Source organism: Dendropsophus ebraccatus, chromosome 11 (genome assembly GCF_027789765.1).
Source record: "Dendropsophus ebraccatus isolate aDenEbr1 chromosome 11, aDenEbr1.pat, whole genome shotgun sequence".
NCBI classification, from domain to species: Eukaryota; Metazoa; Chordata; class Amphibia; order Anura; family Hylidae; genus Dendropsophus; species Dendropsophus ebraccatus.
Window position 1 is genome coordinate 96,343,573 of NC_091464.1, and position 20,534 is coordinate 96,364,106.

The 20,534-nt window shown below is 50.2% G+C and overlaps 1 protein-coding gene across 1 annotated transcript in view; it reads right to left on the bottom strand.

The window, feature by feature from the left end:
* SPAG17 (sperm associated antigen 17) overlaps positions 1-14,723 on the bottom strand; it is a 193,560-nt gene extending 178,837 nt beyond the window's left edge. Inside the window, exon 1 of the mRNA XM_069945151.1 lies at positions 14,583-14,723. Within this exon, the coding sequence (XP_069801252.1) occupies positions 14,583-14,684 (102 nt within the window). The 5' untranslated portion in view covers positions 14,685-14,723. The remainder of the gene's footprint in view (positions 1-14,582) is intronic.
* Positions 14,724-20,534: the final 5,811 nt, after the last annotated feature.

Below are 20,534 nucleotides of genomic sequence, written 5' to 3' on the forward strand. Positions count from 1 at the left end.
CAGTGTGCACAGACCCACACTTAAGCCCCTAATACACGGGGCGATCTCCAGGAGCAAGCGTGTACCGACCTCTCAGGTGGGGAGGGGGAGGCGCATAGGGAGCTGCGAGGGGGCTGCCCGGGCAGTCATCAGATAGCGGCCGTCTGCAGCCTCCTATTAAACGCACAGCCAGGGAGCTGTGAGGGGCTGCCCGGGCGATCATCCGGAGCACATAGCAGATAGCGGCGGTCTGAAGCCTCCTATTACACGCACAGCCAGGGGGCTGGCCGGGCGATCATCCGGAGCACATAGCAGATAGCGGCGGTCTGAAACCTCCTATTACACGCACAGCCAGGGAGCTGCGAGGGGCTGACCGGGCGATCATTAGATCATCCGGGAACCTGTAGCAGATAGCGGCGGTCTGCAGGCTCCTATTAAACGCACAGCCAGGGAGCTGCAAGGGGCTGCCCGGGCGATCATCCGGGAGCACATAGCAGATAGCGGCGGTCTGCAGCCTCCTATTACACGCACAGCCAGGGAGCTGCGAGGGGCTGCCCGGGCGATCATCCGGGAGCACATAGCAGATAGCGGTGGTCTGCAGCCTCCTATTACACGCACAGCCAGGGAGCTGCAAGGGGCTGCCCGGGCGATCATCCGGGAGCACATAGCAGATAGCGGCGGTCTGCAGCCTCCTATTACATGCTAGTGATGCACAATGCACCAAAATATCGATACTAATATCGATATTCGGGGCAAAAAAACGGTTCGGTACCAGGATTTCCTGCAATAGCACAGCTTAACATAAAGCATAGTGCAGAGAACACAGCGGGCGGCTATCTGAGCGTGTGCTCCCCACCCCCGCGCGGCTCGCCAACTCCTTCTCCATGCTGCCTGGTCCCCGTGTCATCTCTCTCCCCCACGCTGCTCCCCAACTCACCAGCTTCTGCTCCATCTCCATGCTGCCCGGTCAAGCAGGTCAGTGAGCTAGCGTGCCACAGCACATGTGTCACGGCCGGGGGTTAACCCCACACTACCCACTGGCCGACCCCTGGTCTGCAACCTGCGGGGGCCGTCCGGGTACGGCATGCCGCTGTCACTAATGGAGCGGTATTTATACTGGGCTGTGCCCCGCTGTGACTCCCAGCCCCCGCACACAGGCCGCAGCCTCCTCACTACGGGACAATCTCCAAAGCCATCGGCTGCTGCGCACGGAGCGGCTCGGATGCTGCTGAGTGCTGACACTTCACAGGGGCATCTACACAGTTACACCGGCTATTTAACTGTGTAGATGCCGCTGTGTCAGTAGCATCCGAACCGCTTCGTAGGCCTCAGCCGATGGCTTTGGAGATTGTCCCCTAGTGAGGAGGCTGCGGCCTGTGTGCGGGGGTCGGGAGTCACAGCGGGGAGGGAGGGGGGGGGGTGACGCCGGGACCGGGCAGCATGGAGCAGGAGGTGAAGGTCCTGCTCCACTACAACTATTACTATCCCCAATGTACTATACTAGTGCTGGGTCAGCACTAGTATAGTATATTGGGGATAGTAGTTGTATGGCTAACACATAGCACTAGTATAGCATGTTGGGGGTAGTAGTTGTATAGCTATGTGTCAACCATACTACTACTATCCCCAATATACTATACTAATGTTATGTGTCAGCCATACTACTACTATCCCCAATATACTATACTAATGTTATGTGTCAGCCATACTACTACCCCTAATATACTATACTAATGTTATGTGTCAGCCATACTACTACCCCCAATATACTATACTTGTTTTATGTGTCAGCCATACTACTACCCTCAACCTACTATACTGTACATCTGCCATACTACTAACCCCAACCTACTATACTGTGCATCTGCCATACAAATACTACCCCCAACCTACTATACTGTGCATCTGCCATACTACTACCCCCAACCTACTATACTGTGCATCTGCCATACTACTACTAATTCAACATACTATACTGTGCATCTGTCATACTACTACCCCAACCTACTATACTGTGCATCTGCCATACTACTACTACCCCCAACCTACTATACTGTGCATCTGCCATACTACTACTACCCCCAACCTACTATACTGTGCATCTGCCATACTACTACTACCCCCAACCTACTATACTGTGCATCTGCCATACTACTACTACCCCCAACCTACTATACTGTGCATCTGCCATACTACTACTACCCCCAACCTACTATACTGTGCATCTGCCATACTACTACTACCCCCAACCTACTATACTGTGCATCTGCCATACTACTACTACCCCCAACCTACTATACTGTGCATCTGCCATACTACTACCCCCAACCTACTATACTGTGCATCTGCCATACTACTACTACCCCCCAACATACAATACTGTGCATCTGCCATACTACTACTACCCCCAACCTACTATACTGTGCATCTGCCATACTACTACTACCCCCAACCTACTATACTGTGCATCTGCCATACTACTACTACCCCCAACCTACTATACTGTGCATCTGCCATACTACTACTACCCCCAACCTACTATACTGTGCATCTGCCATACTACTACCCCCAACCTACTATACTGTGCATCTGCCATACTACTACTACCCCCAACATACAATACTGTGCATCTGCCATACTACTACTACCCCCAACCTACTATACTGTGCATCTGCCATACTACTACTACCCCCAACCTACTATACTGTGCATCTGCCATACTACTACTACCCCCAACATACAATACTGTGCATCTGCCATACTGCTACTACCCCCAACCTACTATACTGTGCATCTGCCATACTACTACCCCCAACCTACTATACTGTGCATCTGCCATACTACTACTACCCCCAACCTACTATACTGTGCATCTGCCATACTACTACTACCCCCAACATACAATACTGTGCATCTGCCATACTACTACTACCACCCCCAACCTACTATACTGTGCATCTACCATACTACTACCCCCAACCTACTATACTGTGCATCTGCCATACTACTACTACCCCCAACCTACTATACTGTGCATCTGCCATACTACTACTACCCCCAACCTACTATACTGTGCATCTGCCATACTACTACTACCCCCAACCTACTATACCGTGCATCTGCCATACTACTACTACCCCCAACCTACTATACTGTGCATCTGCCATACTACTACTACCCCCAACATACAATACTGTGCATCTGCCATACTACTACTACCCCCAACCTACTATACTGTGCATCTGCCATACTACTACCCCCAACCTACTATACTGTGCATCTGCCATACTACTACTACCCCCAACCTACTATACTGTGCATCTGCCATACTACTACTACCCCCAACCTACAATACTGTGCATCTGCCATACTACTACCCCCAACATACTATACTGTGTCAGCCATACTACTACTACCCCCAACCTACAATACTGTGCATCTGCCATACTACTACCCCCAACATACTATACTGTGTCAGCCATACTACTACTACCCCCAACATACTATACTGTGTCAGCCATACTACTACTACCAGTAACATACTATACTGTGAGTCAGCTATAGTACTACTTCCCCCAACATACTATACTTTGTGTCAGCCATACAAGTACTATCACCACCCCAACATACTATACTGTGTCAGCCATACTACTACTACCACCACCCCATGAGTCAGCCATAAAACTACTACCCCCAACATACTATACTGTGTCAGCCATACTACTACTACCCCCAACATACTATACTGTGTGTCAGCCATACAAGTACTACCACCACCCCAACATACTATACTGTGTCAGCCATACTACTACTACCACCACCCCAACATACTATACTATGAGTCAGCCATAAAACTACTACCCCAACATACTATACTGTGTCAGCCATACTACTACTACTACCCCCAACATACTATACTGTGTGTCAGCCACACAACTACTACCCCCAACCTACTATACTGTGCGTCAGCCATACCATACAACTATTATCCCCAACATACTATACTGTGTGTCAGCCATACTACCTTCCCAATCTCGCACAGTATACCGTGTTTGCACCAAATAAGTCATATATGCAAACACGGTACCAATCAAAGCTGCAAATCACTGCACACTAAAAAAAAGACTCTCGGACAGCCCTACCGGCTGAAAGATTTTAAAAGTTATGGGAATCAGAAAACAGCATTATATTGAATCACTATTGGGGGGGGGGGGGGGGGGGGTCTGCAGCCTCCTATTACACGCACAGCCAGGGAGCTGCAGGGGGCTGCCCGGGCGATCATCCGGGAGCACATAGCCGATAGCAACGGTCTGCAGCCTCCTATTACACGCACAGCCAGGGAGCTGTGAGGGGCTGCCCGGGCAATCATCCGGGAGCACATAGCAGATAGCGGTGGTCTGCAGCCTCCTATTACATGCACAGCCAGGGAGCTGTGAGGGGCTGCCCGGGCAATCATCCGGTAGCACATAGCAGATAGCGGTGGTCTGCAGCCTCCTATTACATGCACAGCCAGGGAGCTGCAGGGGGCTGTCCGGGCGATCATCCGGGAGCACATAGCAGATAGCGGCGGTCTGCAGCCTCCTATTACATGCACAGCCAGGGAGCTGCAGGGGCCTGCCCGGGCGATCATCCGGGAGCACATAGTAGTAGTACGGTACTATTATTCTCAGCACCAGGTATAACAGTGACATGCTTGGTGTACAGTACAGTACTATTATTCTCAGCACCAGGTATAACAGTGACATGCTTGGTGTACAGTACAGTACTATTATGCTCAGCACCAGGTATAACAGTGACATGCTTGCTGCAGAGTACGGTACTATTATACTATAACACTGCTATAGTTGTCATAGAGAAAATAACAGTTATTGTTGGACATGGTGCAGTTATTCTATAGAATTATTACACTTGGCGCTGATGATAGTGTTATTCTTGGCACCAGGTATACTGTAGCTGCACCCTGTATAGATCTGCCATATGCAGAGGGTGTCATCACTTGGATTGTTCTTCTTGGCACCAGATGAAGGATCCTTCCAGATAGAATTCTCCCCAGCGGGTCGGGATCGGACATACTTGGCCCCAGCTCTCATCCTATGGTATAGAGTTCTTCCACTTGGCGCTGATGATCCTGTTGCTCTGTGCACTAGGTATACTGTGTGTGAGGTGGTGTATAGTGGTGATGGTATCAGTATGACTATGATGGGTTATTCGTGGAACAGACATATCATTCCGACGTGGTTCTATTATTAGTATTACGAGGTAGAACATGGCACCTGGTATAGGATCAGGCGCACTCACCAGTCCCCCAATCCTGCTTATGTTTTATATGGCGTGGGCTGGCACCAGGTATGACGGTACTATACCTGGCACCCAGCACTGTATTATGACACATCTACTGATGCCACCAGCTATACATTATAATTCTAGTAGACAGTACGGTATATAAGTACATTATTATGCAGAAGCAGAGGTGTGATACAGTAGTACCTGGCATGGAGGACGGAGTATATACGGTGCTGTCTATTGTCCTACACGTGGCACGTCTAGTGTCCAACAGGCGGCACGTCTAGTTTCCTACAGGCGGCACATCTAGTTTCCTACAGGTGGCACATCTAGTAGTGTTCTACAGGTGGCACATCTAGTGTCCTACAGGTGGCACATCTAGTAGTGTTCTACAGGTGGCACGTCTAGTGTCTTACAGGTGGCACGTCTAGTAGTGTCCTAAAGGTTGCACGTCTAGTGTCCTACAGGTGGCACGTCTAGTAGTGTCCTACAGGTGGCACGTCTAGTGTCCTACAGGTGGAACGTCTAGTGTCCTACAGGTGGCACGTCTAGTGTCCTACAGGTGGCACGTCTAGTGTCCTACAGGTGGCACGTCTAATAGTGTCCTACAGGTGGAACGTCTAGTGTCCTACAGGTGGAACGTCTAGTGTCCTACAGCTGGCACGTCTAGTGTCCTACAGGCGGCCCCTCTTTTGTCCTGCAGGCCGCACCTCTATTGTCCTACAGGCGGCACGTCTATTCTCCTACAGGCGGCACGTCTATTCTCCTACAGGCGGCACGTCTATTCTCCTACAGGCGGCATGTCCATTCTCCTACAGGCGGCATGTCCATTCTCCTACAGGCGACATGTCTACTCTCCTACAGGCGGCATGTCCATTCTCCTACAGGCGGCATGTCCATTCTCCTACAGGCGGCATGTCCATTCTCCTACAGGCGGCACGTCTATTCTCCTACAGGCGGCATGTCCATTCTCCTACAGGCGGCATGTCTACTGTCCTACAGGCGGCATGTCCATTCTCCTACAGGCGGCAGGTCCATTCTCCTACAGGCGGCAGGTCCATTCTCCTACAGGCGGCATGTCCATTCTCCTACAGGCGGCATGTCCATTCTCCTACAGGCGGCATGTCCATTCTCCTACAGGCGGCATGTCCATTCTCCTACAGGCGGCATGTCTATTGTCCTACAGGCGGCATGTCCATTCTCCTACAGGCGGCATGTCCATTCTCCTACAGGCGGCACGTCTATTCACCTACAGGCGGCACGTCCATTCTCCTACAGGCGGCATGTCCATTCTCCTACAGGCGGCATGTCCATTCTCCTACAGGCGGCATGTCCATTCTCCTACAGGCGACATGTCTACTCTCCTACAGGCGGCATGTCCATTCTCCTACAGGCGGCATGTCCATTCTCCTACAGGCGGCATGTCTATTGTCCTACAGGCGGCATGTCCATTCTCCTACAGGCGGCATGTCTATTGTCCTACAGGCGGCATGTCCATTCTCCTACAGGCGGCATGTCCATTCTCCTACAGGCGGCATGTCCATTCTTCTACAGGCGGCATGTCCATTCTCCTACAGGCGGCATGCCCATTGTTCTACAGGCAGCATGTCCATTCTCCTACAGGCGGCATGCCCATTGTTCTACAGGCAGCATGTCTATTACTATTACTCCTATCATGGCAGCACGTGGCGCACAGTCAGGATTACCTCAGGCAGTTGCTTTGAGCCCATCAATATATACCTCCACTGCCCTGAGATGGAGCAGGCAAAAAATGGCCGCCGATCACTGATCGTCCATCAACCAGCACAGCGCTCACATCTGAGGACGTCACTCATATACTCTCTCTCTCCTTACATTGTACGGCTCTGTTACTCTCTCTCTCTCTCTCTCCTTACATTGTACGTCTGTTACTCTCTCTCTCTCCTTACATTGTACGGCTCTGTAACTCTCTCTCTCTCCTTACATTGTACGACTGTTACTCTCTCTCTCCTTACATTGTACGGCTGTTACTCTCTCTCTCCTTACATTGTACGGCTGTTACTCTCTCTCCTTACATTGTACGGCTCTGTTACTTTCTCTCTCTCCTTACATTGTACGTCTGTTACTCTCTCTCTCTCCTTACATTGTATGGCTGTTACTCTCTCTCTCCTTACATTGTGCGGCTCTATTACTATCTCTCTCTCCTTACATTGTACGGCTGTTACTCTCTCTCTCCTTACATTGTACGGCTCTGTTACTCTCTCTCCTTACCTTGTACGACTGTTACTCTCTCTCCTTACATTGTACGGTTGTTATTCTCGCTCTCCTTACATTGTACGGCTCTGTTACTCTCTCTCTCCTTATATTGTGCAGCTATTTTACTCTCTCTCCTTTTATTGTACGGCTCTGTTACTCTCTCTCTCTCTCCTTACATTGTGCGGCTCTGTTACTATTTCTCTCCTTACATTGTACGGCTCTGTTACTCTCTCTCTCCTTACATTGTGCGGCTCTATTACTCTCTCTCTCTCCTTACATTGTACGACTCTGTTACTCTCTCTCTCTCCTTACATTGTACGGTTCTGTTACTCTCTCTCTCTCCTTACATTGTACGGCTCTGTTACTCTCTCTCTCTCCTTACATTGTACGGCTCTGTTACTCTCTCTCTCTCTCCTTACATTGTACGGCTCTGTTACTCTCTCTCTCTCCTTTCATTGTGCGGCTGTTACTCTCTCTCCTTACATTGTGCATCTCTATTACTCTCTCTCTCTCCTTACATTGTGCGGCTCTGTTACTCTCTCTCTCTCTCCTTACATTGTACGGCTCTGTTACTCTCTCTCTCCTTACATTGTGCGGCTCTGTTACTCTCTCTCTCTCTCCTTACATTGTGCGGCTCTGTTACTCTCTCTCTCCTTACATTGTACGGCTGTTATTCTCTCTCCTTACATTGTATGGCTCTGTTACTCTCTCTCTCCTTACATTGTACGGCTCTGTTACTCTCTCTCTCCTTACATTGTACGGCTCTGTTACTCTCTCTCTCTCTCCTTACATTGTGCGGCTCTGTTACTCTCTCTCTCTCTCCTTACATTGTGCGGCTCTGTTACTCTCTCTCTCTCCTTACATTGTACGGCTCTGTTACTCTCTCTCTCTCTCCTTACATTGTACGGCTGTTACTCTCTCTCTCTCTCTCCTTACATTGTTGTCACGGCCGCGGCGGCGTCCCGTGTTCCGGGCCACCGCCGCGACCTCCTCCTGCCCCATGCAGCCGCCGGCGTCCTTGTGCAGGGACCCGGCGCTGCTGCTAGTTCGGCCCCTGGGGGCGCCTCACCTCTCCTCCGCTCCTGTCTCCGTCTGTGCCGGCCGGTGCGCGCGTCCCCGCCTCCTAGGGCGCGCGCTCGCCGGCTGTCTCAGATTTAAAGGGCCAGTCCGCCCTTAATTGGTTAATTGCACCTATCATTCCCTATAAATCCCAGCATGCCCTGTCCCTCGTGATGGAGCCTCTACATGCTTCCCATAGCGTTTGGCCCAGCCCCCTGTTGTTCCTGATTCCTGTCCGCTACCTGGTCCCAAGTCCTTGTTCCTGATACCTATCCGCTACCTGGTCCCTAGTCCTTGTTCCTGGTTCCTGCTCCCCTGTCACTCCATTGCTCCTGTGTTCATCCTGTCACCTGCGGTTACGTCTACAGACCTCTGCCAGCACCATCTCCTGCCTACTGCTCCTGCCACGCCTCGCCTGCCATCACTAGCAACCAAGCCAGGGGTAGCGACCTGGGGGTCGCCTGCCGCAGCAAGTCCGTCCCGCCTTGCGGCGGGCTCTGGTGAAAACCAGCGGCCCCTTAGACTCCGTTCCCTGGTGAGGTTAGTGCCATCGCTGGTGACGGTCCAGTGGATCCACTACTCCAGGCGTTACAGTAGGCTCCAACCATGGATCCCGGCGAGGTGCCTGATATCCGTGACATAGCCCGAGTGGTCGCCCTACAGGCGCAACAAATCCAGCAACAGTCGCAGCAGATCCAGCAACTCACTGCCGCCTTACAGCAGCATACTACAGCCCAGCGCTCACCACCTCCTGCTGCTTTTTCTACACTTCGACTGGCTCTCCCAAGCAAATACTCTGGTGACTCCAAGTTGTGCAGAGGATTCCTGACTCAGTGCACCATGCATATTGAACTTTTAAGTAGTCAGTTTGCCACCGAGCGCTCTAAAGTGGCTTTCATCATCAGCCTATTGGAGGGTAGAGCTCTGGCCTGGGCCACGCCGCTGTGGGACCGTGATGATCCTGTGGCTGCTAATCTCCGAATTTTCCTGGCCGAGTTCCGCTCTGTCTTTGAGGAACCTGCCCGTGCGTCTTCAGCTGAAACTGCTCTCCTCAACCTCTCTCAAGGGAGCTCCTCTGTTGGTGACTACGCCATCCAGTTCCGCACCCTTGCGGCAGAATTAGACTGGAATGAGGCCGCTCTAATAGCCACCTTCAAGAAGGGCCTGTCCAGTCGGGTGAGAGACGTGCTTTCCGCCCGAGACCTACATACCTCCCTGAACGAACTCATCCTACTGGCCACCAGGGTCGATACTCGTTTTTCTGAGAGGGAGGAGGAGGTCTGGCATGAACGTCGACTAGGCCTGTCCCGTCGCCATCACCAGCTGGCGCCGGTCTTCCAGAATCCTGACGTTCCGGAGTCCCAGTCGACTCCTGAGATTCCTATGCAGGTGGAACGGGCTCACCTGACGCCTGATGAAAGACTTCGTCGTCTGGAGCTGAATCTCTGCCTCTACTGCGGTGGTTCGGATCACTTTCGGCTGAGATGTCCCCAACGTCCTCAAGCGTCCAGGAAATGCCAGCACCTAGGTCCGGTGGGAGAGGTCTCCCTAACTGTGAATGCCACCTCTCCAAAGTTGTCAGTGCCAGTTTCCATCCAGACACCCTCAGGACAAACTCACCAAACTACTGCCTTTCTCGATTCTGGGTCAGCAGCCAATTTTATTGCAGCTACATTGGTCCAGAGATGGCGGCTACCCGTGACCCCACTAGCCAGACCCCTGACTATCTCCTCGGTCACGGGCGAGATTCTTACCGATCATGTGCTCTACCAGACCGCACCTCTAGTCCTCCAGGTGGGCACTTCACATCTGGAAAAGATCTCCTTCTACGTCCTTCCCCATTCTTCTTCCACCATCCTCCTGGGACTCCCTTGGCTGCAATTACATGCCCCTAAGCTGGACTGGAGAACCGGGGAGATTCTCAGTTGGGGTCAGGACTGTTCCAACCAGTGTCTGAGGTCACCTCAGCCTAAGCATTCTATGTTGTCACCCGAGCCCGCCAAGCCTTTGTCCGGCCTACCGGCGGAATACCAAGATTTGCCTGATGCCGCCTTCTGCAGGCAAGAAAGAGGGGGAGGCAAAAGGGGGGGGGTACTGTCACGGCCGCGGCGGTGTCCCATGTTCCGGGCCACCGCCGCGACCTCCTCCTGCCCCATGCAGCCGCCGGCGTCCTTGTGCAGGGACCCGGCGCTGCTGCTAGTTCAGCCCCTGGGGGCGCCTCACCTCTCCTCCGCTCCTGTCTCCATCTGTGTCGGCCGGCGCGCGCGTCCCCGCCTCCTCGGGCACGCGCGCGCCGGCTGTCTCAGATTTAAAGGGCCAGTCCGCCCTTAATTGGTTAATTGCACCTATCACTCCCTATAAATCCCAGTATGCCCTGTCCCTTGGGTTGGAGCCTCTACATGCTTCCCATAGCGTTTGGCCCAGCCCCCTGTTGTTCCTGTTTCCTATCCGCTACCTGGTCCCTAGTCCTTGTTCCTGGTTCCTGCTCCCCTGTCACTCCATTGCTCCTGTGTTCAGCCTGTCACCTGCGGTTACGCCTACAGACCTCTGCCAGCACTATTTCCTGCCTACTGCTCCTGCCACGCCTCGCCTGCCGTCACCAGCAACCAAGCCAGGGGTAGCGACCTGGGGGTCGCCTGCCGCAGCAAGTCCATCCCGCCTTGCGGCGGGCTCTGGTGAAAACCAGCGGCCCCTTAGACTCCGCTCCCTGGTGAGGTTAGTGCCATCGCTGGTGACGGTCCAGTGGATCCACTACTCCAGGCGTTACAATTGTACGGCTGTTATTCTCTCTCTCTCTCCTTACATTGTGCGGCTCTGTTACTCTCTCTCTCTCCTTACATTGTGCGGCTCTATTACTCTCTCTCTCTCCTTACATTGTACGGCTGTTACTCTCTCTCTCCTCTTACATTGTACGACTGTTACTCTCTCTCTCCTTACATTGTGCGGCTCTGTTACTCTCTCTCTCTCCTTACATTGTGCGGCTCTGTTACTCTCTCTCTCCTTACATTGTGCGGCTCTGTTACTCTCTCTCTCTCTCTCTCCTTACATTGTGCGGCTCTGTTACTCTCTCTCTCTCTTCTTACATTGTGCGGCTCTGTTACTCTCTCTCTCCTCTTACATTGTACGACTGTTACTCTCTCTCCTTACATTGTGCGGCTCTGTTACTCTCTCTCTCCTTACATTGTACGGCTCTGTTACTCTCTCTCTCTCCTTACATTGTGCGGCTCTGTTACTCTCTCTCTCTCCTTACATTGTACGGCTCTGTTACTCACTCTCTCTCTCTCTCTCTCTCCTTACATTGTACGGCTCTGTTACTCTCTCTCTCTCTTCTTACATTGTACGGCTCTGTTACTCTCTCTCTCTTTACATTGTGCGGCTCTGTTACTCTCTCTCTCTCCTTACATTGTGCGGCTCTGTTACTCTCTCTCTCTCTCCTTACATTGTGCGGCTCTATTACTCTCTCTCTCCTTACATTGTGCGGCTCTATTACTCTCTCTCTCTCTCTCTCCTTACATTGTGCGGCTCTATTACTCTCTCTCTCTCTCCTTACATTGTACGGCTCTGTTACTCTCTCTCTCCTTACATTGTACGGCTCTGTTACTTTCTCTCTCTCTCTCTCTCTCTCTCTCTCTCTCTCCTTACATTGTACGGCTCTATTACTCTCTCTCTCTCCTTACATTGTACGGCTCTGTTACTCTCTCTCTCCTTACATTGTACGGCTCTGTTACTCTCTCTCTCTCCTTACATTGTACGGCTCTGTTACTCTCTCTCTCTCTCCTTACATTGTATGGCTCTGTTACTCTCTCTCTCTCCTTACATTGTGCGGCTCTGTTACTCTCTCTCTCCTTACATTGTGCGGCTCTGTTACTCTCTCTCTCTCCTTACATTGTACGGCTCTGTTACTCTCTCTCTCTCTCCTTACATTGTATGGCTCTGTTACTCTCTCTCTCCTTACATTGTGCGGCTCTGTTACTCTCTCTCTCTCCTTACATTGTACGGCTCTGTTACTCTCTCTCTCTCTCCTTACATTGTATGGCTCTGTTACTCTCTCTCTCTCTCTCCTTACATTGTACGGCTCTGTTACTCTCTCTCTCTCCTTACATTGTACGGCTCTGTTACTCTCTCTCTCCTTACATTGTGCGGCTCTGTTACTCTCTCTCTCCTTACATTGTACGGCTCTGTTACTCTCTCTCTCTCTCCTTACATTGTATGGCTCTGTTACTCTCTCTCTCTCTCTCCTTACATTGTACGTCTGTTACTCTCTCTCTCTCCTCTTACATTGTACGGCTCTGTTACTCTCTCTCTCTCTCTCTCTCCTTACATTGTGCGGCTCTGTTACTCTCTCTCTCTCTCTCTCTCTCTCCTTACATTGTACGGCTCTGTTACTCTCTCTCTCTCTCTCCTTACATTGTACGTCTGTTACTTTCTCTCTCTCTCTCCTTACATTGTACGGCTCTGTTACTCTCTCTCTCTCTCTCCTTACATTGTACGGCTATTACTCTTTCTCTCTCCTTACATTGTGCGGCTCTGTTACTCTCTCTCTCTCTCTCTCTCCTTACATTGTGCGGCTCTGTTACTCTCTCTCTCTCTCTCCTTACATTGTACGGCTCTGTTACTCGCTCTCTCCTTACATTGTGCGGCTCTGTTACTCTCTCCTTAGGCTATGTTCACACTATGTTACAGCTGGAATGTATACACATAGTGCATAAAGGAACAATGGAGACAGCACTTTCCGCAATCCTTGGAGTTTTATTACCCACCAGTGCGACGTTTCGGCATGGTAGCCTCTTTCAGGCAGTGATACAACATGGTCCACAGACTCAGTATAAATGTGCCAATCAATCAGTTCTTTAATTATCAATGAAGAATATAATCATGTGTATAAATCATATATAAATCATGTGTACAAATACAAAACCAGTGTCAATAGTGATTATATATATTACAAAAACATAATCTGGTATCTGATCCGAGACAAACAAATGGCTTATGATACGTTCATACTCCAGTAATCGGTGAAAGAAATAACTGGTGAAGTCAATACCCAATCAATAACAAACAAATAGCAGAAGGTATACATATATATATCAGACCAGGTCGTGGGAACAGCGGCATCATGCAACCACCGCGTCCAACGTCCATGCGGCACGCACAATGTGAGCAGCCGGGGATGCGGGTACACACTGATGCCAGTACTGCAGTACAGGCCGGGATGAACTTTTCTGACATCGGACGTTCCGTGACACGGCCGCTCTCTTACAGAGTGGGAATATGGACTTACACTGTAGGGCAGGAGAGGGGGCAGCGGTGAGCACTGGTCACAGGGTGTACACATATACAATAGAGTAACCCCTGTATAATGTAGGGGCCCCGTTGTGGCACTGTGTGGCCCCCATAAACTCAGAAATAAAAAAAACTTCATGTGACTGGCATCACCCAGAAGACGCATCATGTGACTGGCATCACCCAGAAGACGCATCATGTGACTGGCATCACCCAGAAGACGCATCATGTGACTGGCATCACCCAGAAGACGCATCATGTGACTGGCATCACCCAGAAGACGCATCATGTGACTGGCATCACCCAGAAGACGCATCATGTGACTGGCACCACCCAGAAGACGCATCATGTGACTGGCACCACCCAGAAGACGCATCATGTGACTGGCAACACCCAGAAGACGCATCATGTGACTGGCATCACCCAGAAGACGCATCATGTGACTGGCATCACCCAGAAGACGCATCATGTGACTGGCATCACCCAGAAGACGCATCATCTGACTGGCATCACCCAGAAGAAGCATCATGTGACTGGAATCACACAGAAGACGCATCATGTGACTGGAATCACTAAGAAGACGCATCATGTGACTGGAATCACCCAGAAAACGCATCATGTGACTGGAATTCCCCAGAAGACGCATCATGTGACTGGCATCACCAGAAGACGCATGCAGCCTGATGTGACATGACGCAGACAATGTGCAGCGTCCCGTACCCCTCCCCGGGTCTCCCCCGTACCTCGTCCAGGGGGGCGCTGATGAGGGCGGGCTCCCAGCTCCGGGGGGCTCCGGTAATGGCGGCCGCGGAGGACACCGAGCTCTTCACTCTCTTCGGACCCATGATGACCGGCGAGCAGTGTGTGTGTGTGTGTGAGTTCCGGGAGACGCGCAGGGTTTCCTAGCAACCGCCGTTCTACGTCACTGGCCACGCCCATTCCTGGGGTTTAGAGAAACCACGCCTATTCTCCTCTAGAGCCTCTCATCTAATATCATGTGTGGGGTATGTGTACATGCTGACTATATACTGTCCCTATATACTGTATACTGTCCATATACACTATATACTGTCCCTATACACTGTATACTGTCCCTATATACTGTATACTGTCCCTATACACTACATACTGTCCCTATACACTATATCCTGTCCCTATACACTATATACTGTCCCTATACACTACATACTGTCCCTATACACTATATACTGTCCCTATACACTATATCCTGTCCCTATACACTATATACTGTCCCTATATACTGTATACTGCCCCTATACACTATATACTGTCCCTATACACTATATCCTGTCCCTATATACTATATACTGTCCCTATATACTGTATACTGTCCCTATACACTACATACTGTCCCTATACACTATATCCTGTCCCTATACACTATATACTGTCCCTATACACTACATACTGTCCCTATACACTATATACTGTCCCTATACACTATATACTGTCCCTATACACTACATACTGTCCCTATACACTATATCCTGTCCTTATACACTATATACTGTCCCTATACACTATATCCTAGAGCTGGGCGGTATACCGCAAAAATACCGATACCGTCACTGGCGTCGGTTAACCGCCCTCAACTTAGCCAGGACGGTATCTGCGGTATTTTTGTACTTCCTGTCCCGTCAGAGCACACATGCGCGCCGCCCGGCATTAGCGCTGCACGTTATGTGCAGGGACGCCGGCATCAAAGCGGGAGGAGGAGGAGGAGGAGGGGCAGCAGCAAAAGCTTACCTCCCGCCCCCCGCAAGTCCCGTCCAAGCGCTCGCTCTCCCCACCCGTCCGGTCCCACCTCACATGTCCAAGGCCCCCACCCCACTGGTCCGGTCCCGTCCCGTCCGAGGCCTCACCACCTCTCCTCACCCGTCCGAGGCCCCTACCGGTCCGGTCCTATCTGAGCGCCCCCCACATCCGGCCGGCGAGCGCTGCACGTGTGTGTGCCGGGACGCTGGCATTTCAGAGCTGGAGCTGGAGGAGCAGCACTTGGCGGCAGCTGTCCTGTAGTTCCCTCATTAACAGTACAGGAGTCTAGCATAGGAGGAATGGATGTGCTGCAGCAAGCAGGATGTCACACACAGCAATGTCTCCTATAGCTTATCCTGCCTGCTGAAGCCCATTCACTCCTCCTCCTATGCTACACTCCTGTACTGTTAATGAGGGAACTACAGTCATACACCCCTGCCCCCCCCTGTACAGTCATAGACCCCTGCCCCCCCTGTACAGTCATACACCCCTGCCCCCCCCCTGTACAGTCATAGACCCCTGCCCCCCCCTGTACAGTCATACACCCCTATCCCCCCCTGTACAGTCATAGACCCCTGCCCCCCCTGTACAGTCATAGACCCCTGCCCCCCCTGTACAGTCATACACCCCTATCCCCCCCTGTACAGTCATACACCCCTGCCCCCCCTGTACAGTCATACACCCCTGTCTGCCCCCCCTGTACAGTCATACACCCCTGCCCCCCCCTGTACAGTCATAGACCCCTGCCCCCCCTGTACAGTCATAGACCCCTATCCCCCCCTGTACAGTCATACACCCCTATCCCCCCTGTACAGTCATACACCCCTATCCCCCCCTGTACAGTCATACACCCCTATCCCCCCCTGTACAGTCATACACCCCTGCCCCCCTGTACAGTCATACACCCCTGTCTGCCCCCCCCTGTACAGTCATACACCCCTGTCCACCCCCTCCCTTTATAGTCATACACCCCCCCTGTATAGTCATACACCCCTGTCTGCGCCCCCCTGTATAGTCATACACCCCTGTCTGCGCCCCCCTGTATAGTCATACACCCCTGTCACCCCCCCGTATAGTCATACACCCCTGTCCGCCCCCCCTGTATATAGTCATACACCCCTGTCGGCCCTCCCTGTATATAGTCATACACCCCTGTCGGCCCCCCCTGTACAGTCATACACCCCTGTCGGGCCCCCCCTGTACAGTCATACACCCCTGTCGGCCCCCCCTGTACAGTCATACACCCCTGTCGGCCCCCCCTGTACAGTCATACACCCCTGTCGGCCCCCCCTGTACAGTCATACACCCCTGTCGGCCCCCCCTGTACAGTCATACACCCCTGTCGGCCCCCCCTGTACAGTCATACACCCCTGTCGGCCCCCCCTGTACAGTCATACACCCCTGTCACCCCCCCGTATAGTCATACACCCCTGTTGGCCCCCCTGTATATAGTCATACACCCCTGTCGGCCCTCCCTGTATATAGTCATACACCCCTGTCGGCCCCCCTGTACAGTCATACACCCCTGTCGGCCCCCCCCTGTACAGTCATACACCCCTGTCGGCCCCCCCTGTACAGTCATACACCCCTGTCGGCCCCCCCTGTACAGTCATACACCCCTGTCGGCCCCCCCTGTACAGTCATACACCCCTGTCGGCCCCCCCTGTACAGTCATACACCCCTGTCGGCCCCCCCCTGTACAGTCATACACCCCTGTCGGCCCCCCCTGTACAGTCATACACCCCTGTCGGCCCCCCCTGTACAGTCATACACCCCTGTCGGCCCCCCCTGTACAGTCATACACCCCTGTCGGCCCCCCCTGTACAGTCATACACCCCTGTCGGCCCCCCCCCCTCTATAGTCATACATCCCCAAATAATGACAAATGGTAATGATAATAATAATGATAATAGACTAACCACGGGTTGCTGCTGAGTGAGTTCTTTTTTACTTTTTTGATATCGCCAGTTTGGCATGGCAAGTGGGTGTGGTTTGTAAAAAGGGGCGTGTCATAATTATCGTTCAGTTATCGTCACCGCGGCTACATGTGCGATAAACCGCGATATTGATTTTGGCCGATATCGCCCAGCCCTACTATATCCTGTCCTTATACACTATATACTGTCCCTATACACTACATACTGTCCCTTTACACTATATACTGTCCCTATACACTGTATACTACCCATATACACTATATACTGTCCCTATACACTATATACTGTCCCTATACACTACATACTGTCCCTTTACACTATATACTGTCCCTATACACTGTATACTACCCATATACACTATATACTGTCCCTATACACTATATACTGTCCCTATACACTGTATTCTGTCCCTATACACTACATACTGTCCCTATACACTATATACTGTCCCTATACACTGTATACTACCCATATACACTATATACTGTCCCTATACACTATATACTGTCCCTATACACTACATACTGTCCCTATACACTATATAATATCCCTATACACTATATACTGTCCCTATACACTATATAATATCCCTATACACTATATACTGTCCCTATACACTTCATACTGTCCCTATACACTATATACTGTCCCTATACACTACATACTGTCCCTATACACTATATACTGTCCCTATACACTATATACTGTCCCTATACACTACATACTGTCCCTATACACTATATACTGTCCCTATACACTATATACTGTCCCTATACACTATATACTGTCCCTATACACTGTATACTACACCTATACACTATATCCTGTCCCTATATACTATATACTGTCCCTATACACTATATCCTGTCCCTATACACTATATACTGTCCCTATACACTACATATTGTCCCTATACACTGTATACTACACCTATACACTACATACTGTCCCTATACACTATATACTGTCCCTATACACTACATACTGTCCCTATACACTATATAATATCCCTATACACTATATACTGTCCCTATACACTACATACTGTCCTTATACACTGTATACTGTCCCTATACACTGTATACTGTCCCAATACACTGTATACTGTCCCTATACACTGTATAATACCCCTAGACACTACATACTTGCCCTATACACTTCATACTTTCCCTATACACTGTATACTACACCTATACACAGCATACAGTCCCAATACGCTACATACTGTCCCTATACACAGTATACTACCCCTATACACTGTATACTACAACTACTCTACATACTGTCCTTATATGCTGTATACTACCCCTATACACTACATGCTGTCCCTAAACTATATATACAACCACATATACTGTATACACTTCTCTGTTCTATATATGCTACATATATACCTGTATCCTATACCTGCACTGTATATACCTGTATCCTATACCTGCCCTGTATATACCTGTACTCTGTATCAGCACTGTATATACCTGTATCCTATACCTGCCCTGTATATACCTGTATCCTATTCTTGCCCTGTATCTACCTATGCTCTGCACCTGCACTGTATATACCTGTACTCTGTGTCTGCACTGTATATACCTGTACTCTGTACCTGCACTGTATATACCTGTACTCTGTATCTGCACTGTATATACCTGTACTCTGTACCTGCACTGTATATACCTGTACTCTGTACCTGCACTGTATATACCTGTGCTCTGTGTCTACACTGTATATACCTGTACTCTGTGTATGCACTGTATATACCTGTACTCTGTGTATGCACTGTATATACCTGTACTCTGTATCTGCACTGTATATACCTGTACTCTGTATCTGCACTGTATATACCTGTACTCTGTACCTGCACTGTATATACCTGTACTCTGTATCTGCACTGTATATACCTGTACTCTGTGTCTGCACTGTATATACCTGTACTCTGTGTCTGCACTGTATATACCTGTGCTCTGTGTCTGCACTGTATATACCTGTACTCTGTGTCTGCACTGTATGTACCTGTACTCTGTACCTGCACTGTATATACCTGTACTCTGTGTCTGCACTGTATATACCTGTGCTCTGTGTCTGCACTGTATATACCTGTGCTCTGTGTCTGTACTGTATATACCTGTACTTGTACCTGCACTGTATGTACCTGTACTCTGTATCTACACTGTATGTACCTGTACTCTGTATCTACACTGTATATACATGTACTCTGTGTCTGTACTGTATATACCTGTACTCTGTGTCTGCACTGTATATACATGTACTCTGTATCTGCACTGTATATACCTGTGCTCTGTGTCTGCACTGTATATACCTGTATTCTGTATCTGTACTGTATATACCTGTACTCTGTATCTGCACTGTATATACATGTACTCTGTGTCTGCACTGTATATACATGTACTCTGTGTCTGCACTGTATATACCTGTGCTCTGTATCTGCACTGTATATACCTGTACTCTGTATCTGCACTGTATATACCTGTACTCTGTGTCTGTACTGTATATACCTGTGCTCTGTATCTGCACTGTATATACCTGTACTCTTTACCTACACTGTATATACCTGTACTCTGTACCTGCACTGTATATACCTGTGCTCTGTGTCTGTACTGTATATACCTGTACTCTGTACCTACACTGTATATACCTGTACTCTGTACCTACACTGTATATACCTGTACTCTGTGTCTGTACTGTATATACCTGTACTCTGTGCCTGCACCGTATATACCTGTACTCTGTATCTGCACTGTATATACCTGTATCCTATACCGGCACTGTATATACCTGTACTCTGTATCTCCACTGTATATACCTGTGCTCTGTGTCTGCACTGTATATACCTGTACTCTGTACCTGCACTGTATATACCTGTGCTCTGTGTCTGTACTGTATATACCTGTACTTGTACCTGCACTGTATATACCTGTACTCTGTACCTGCACTGTATATACCTGTACTCTGTATCTGCACTGT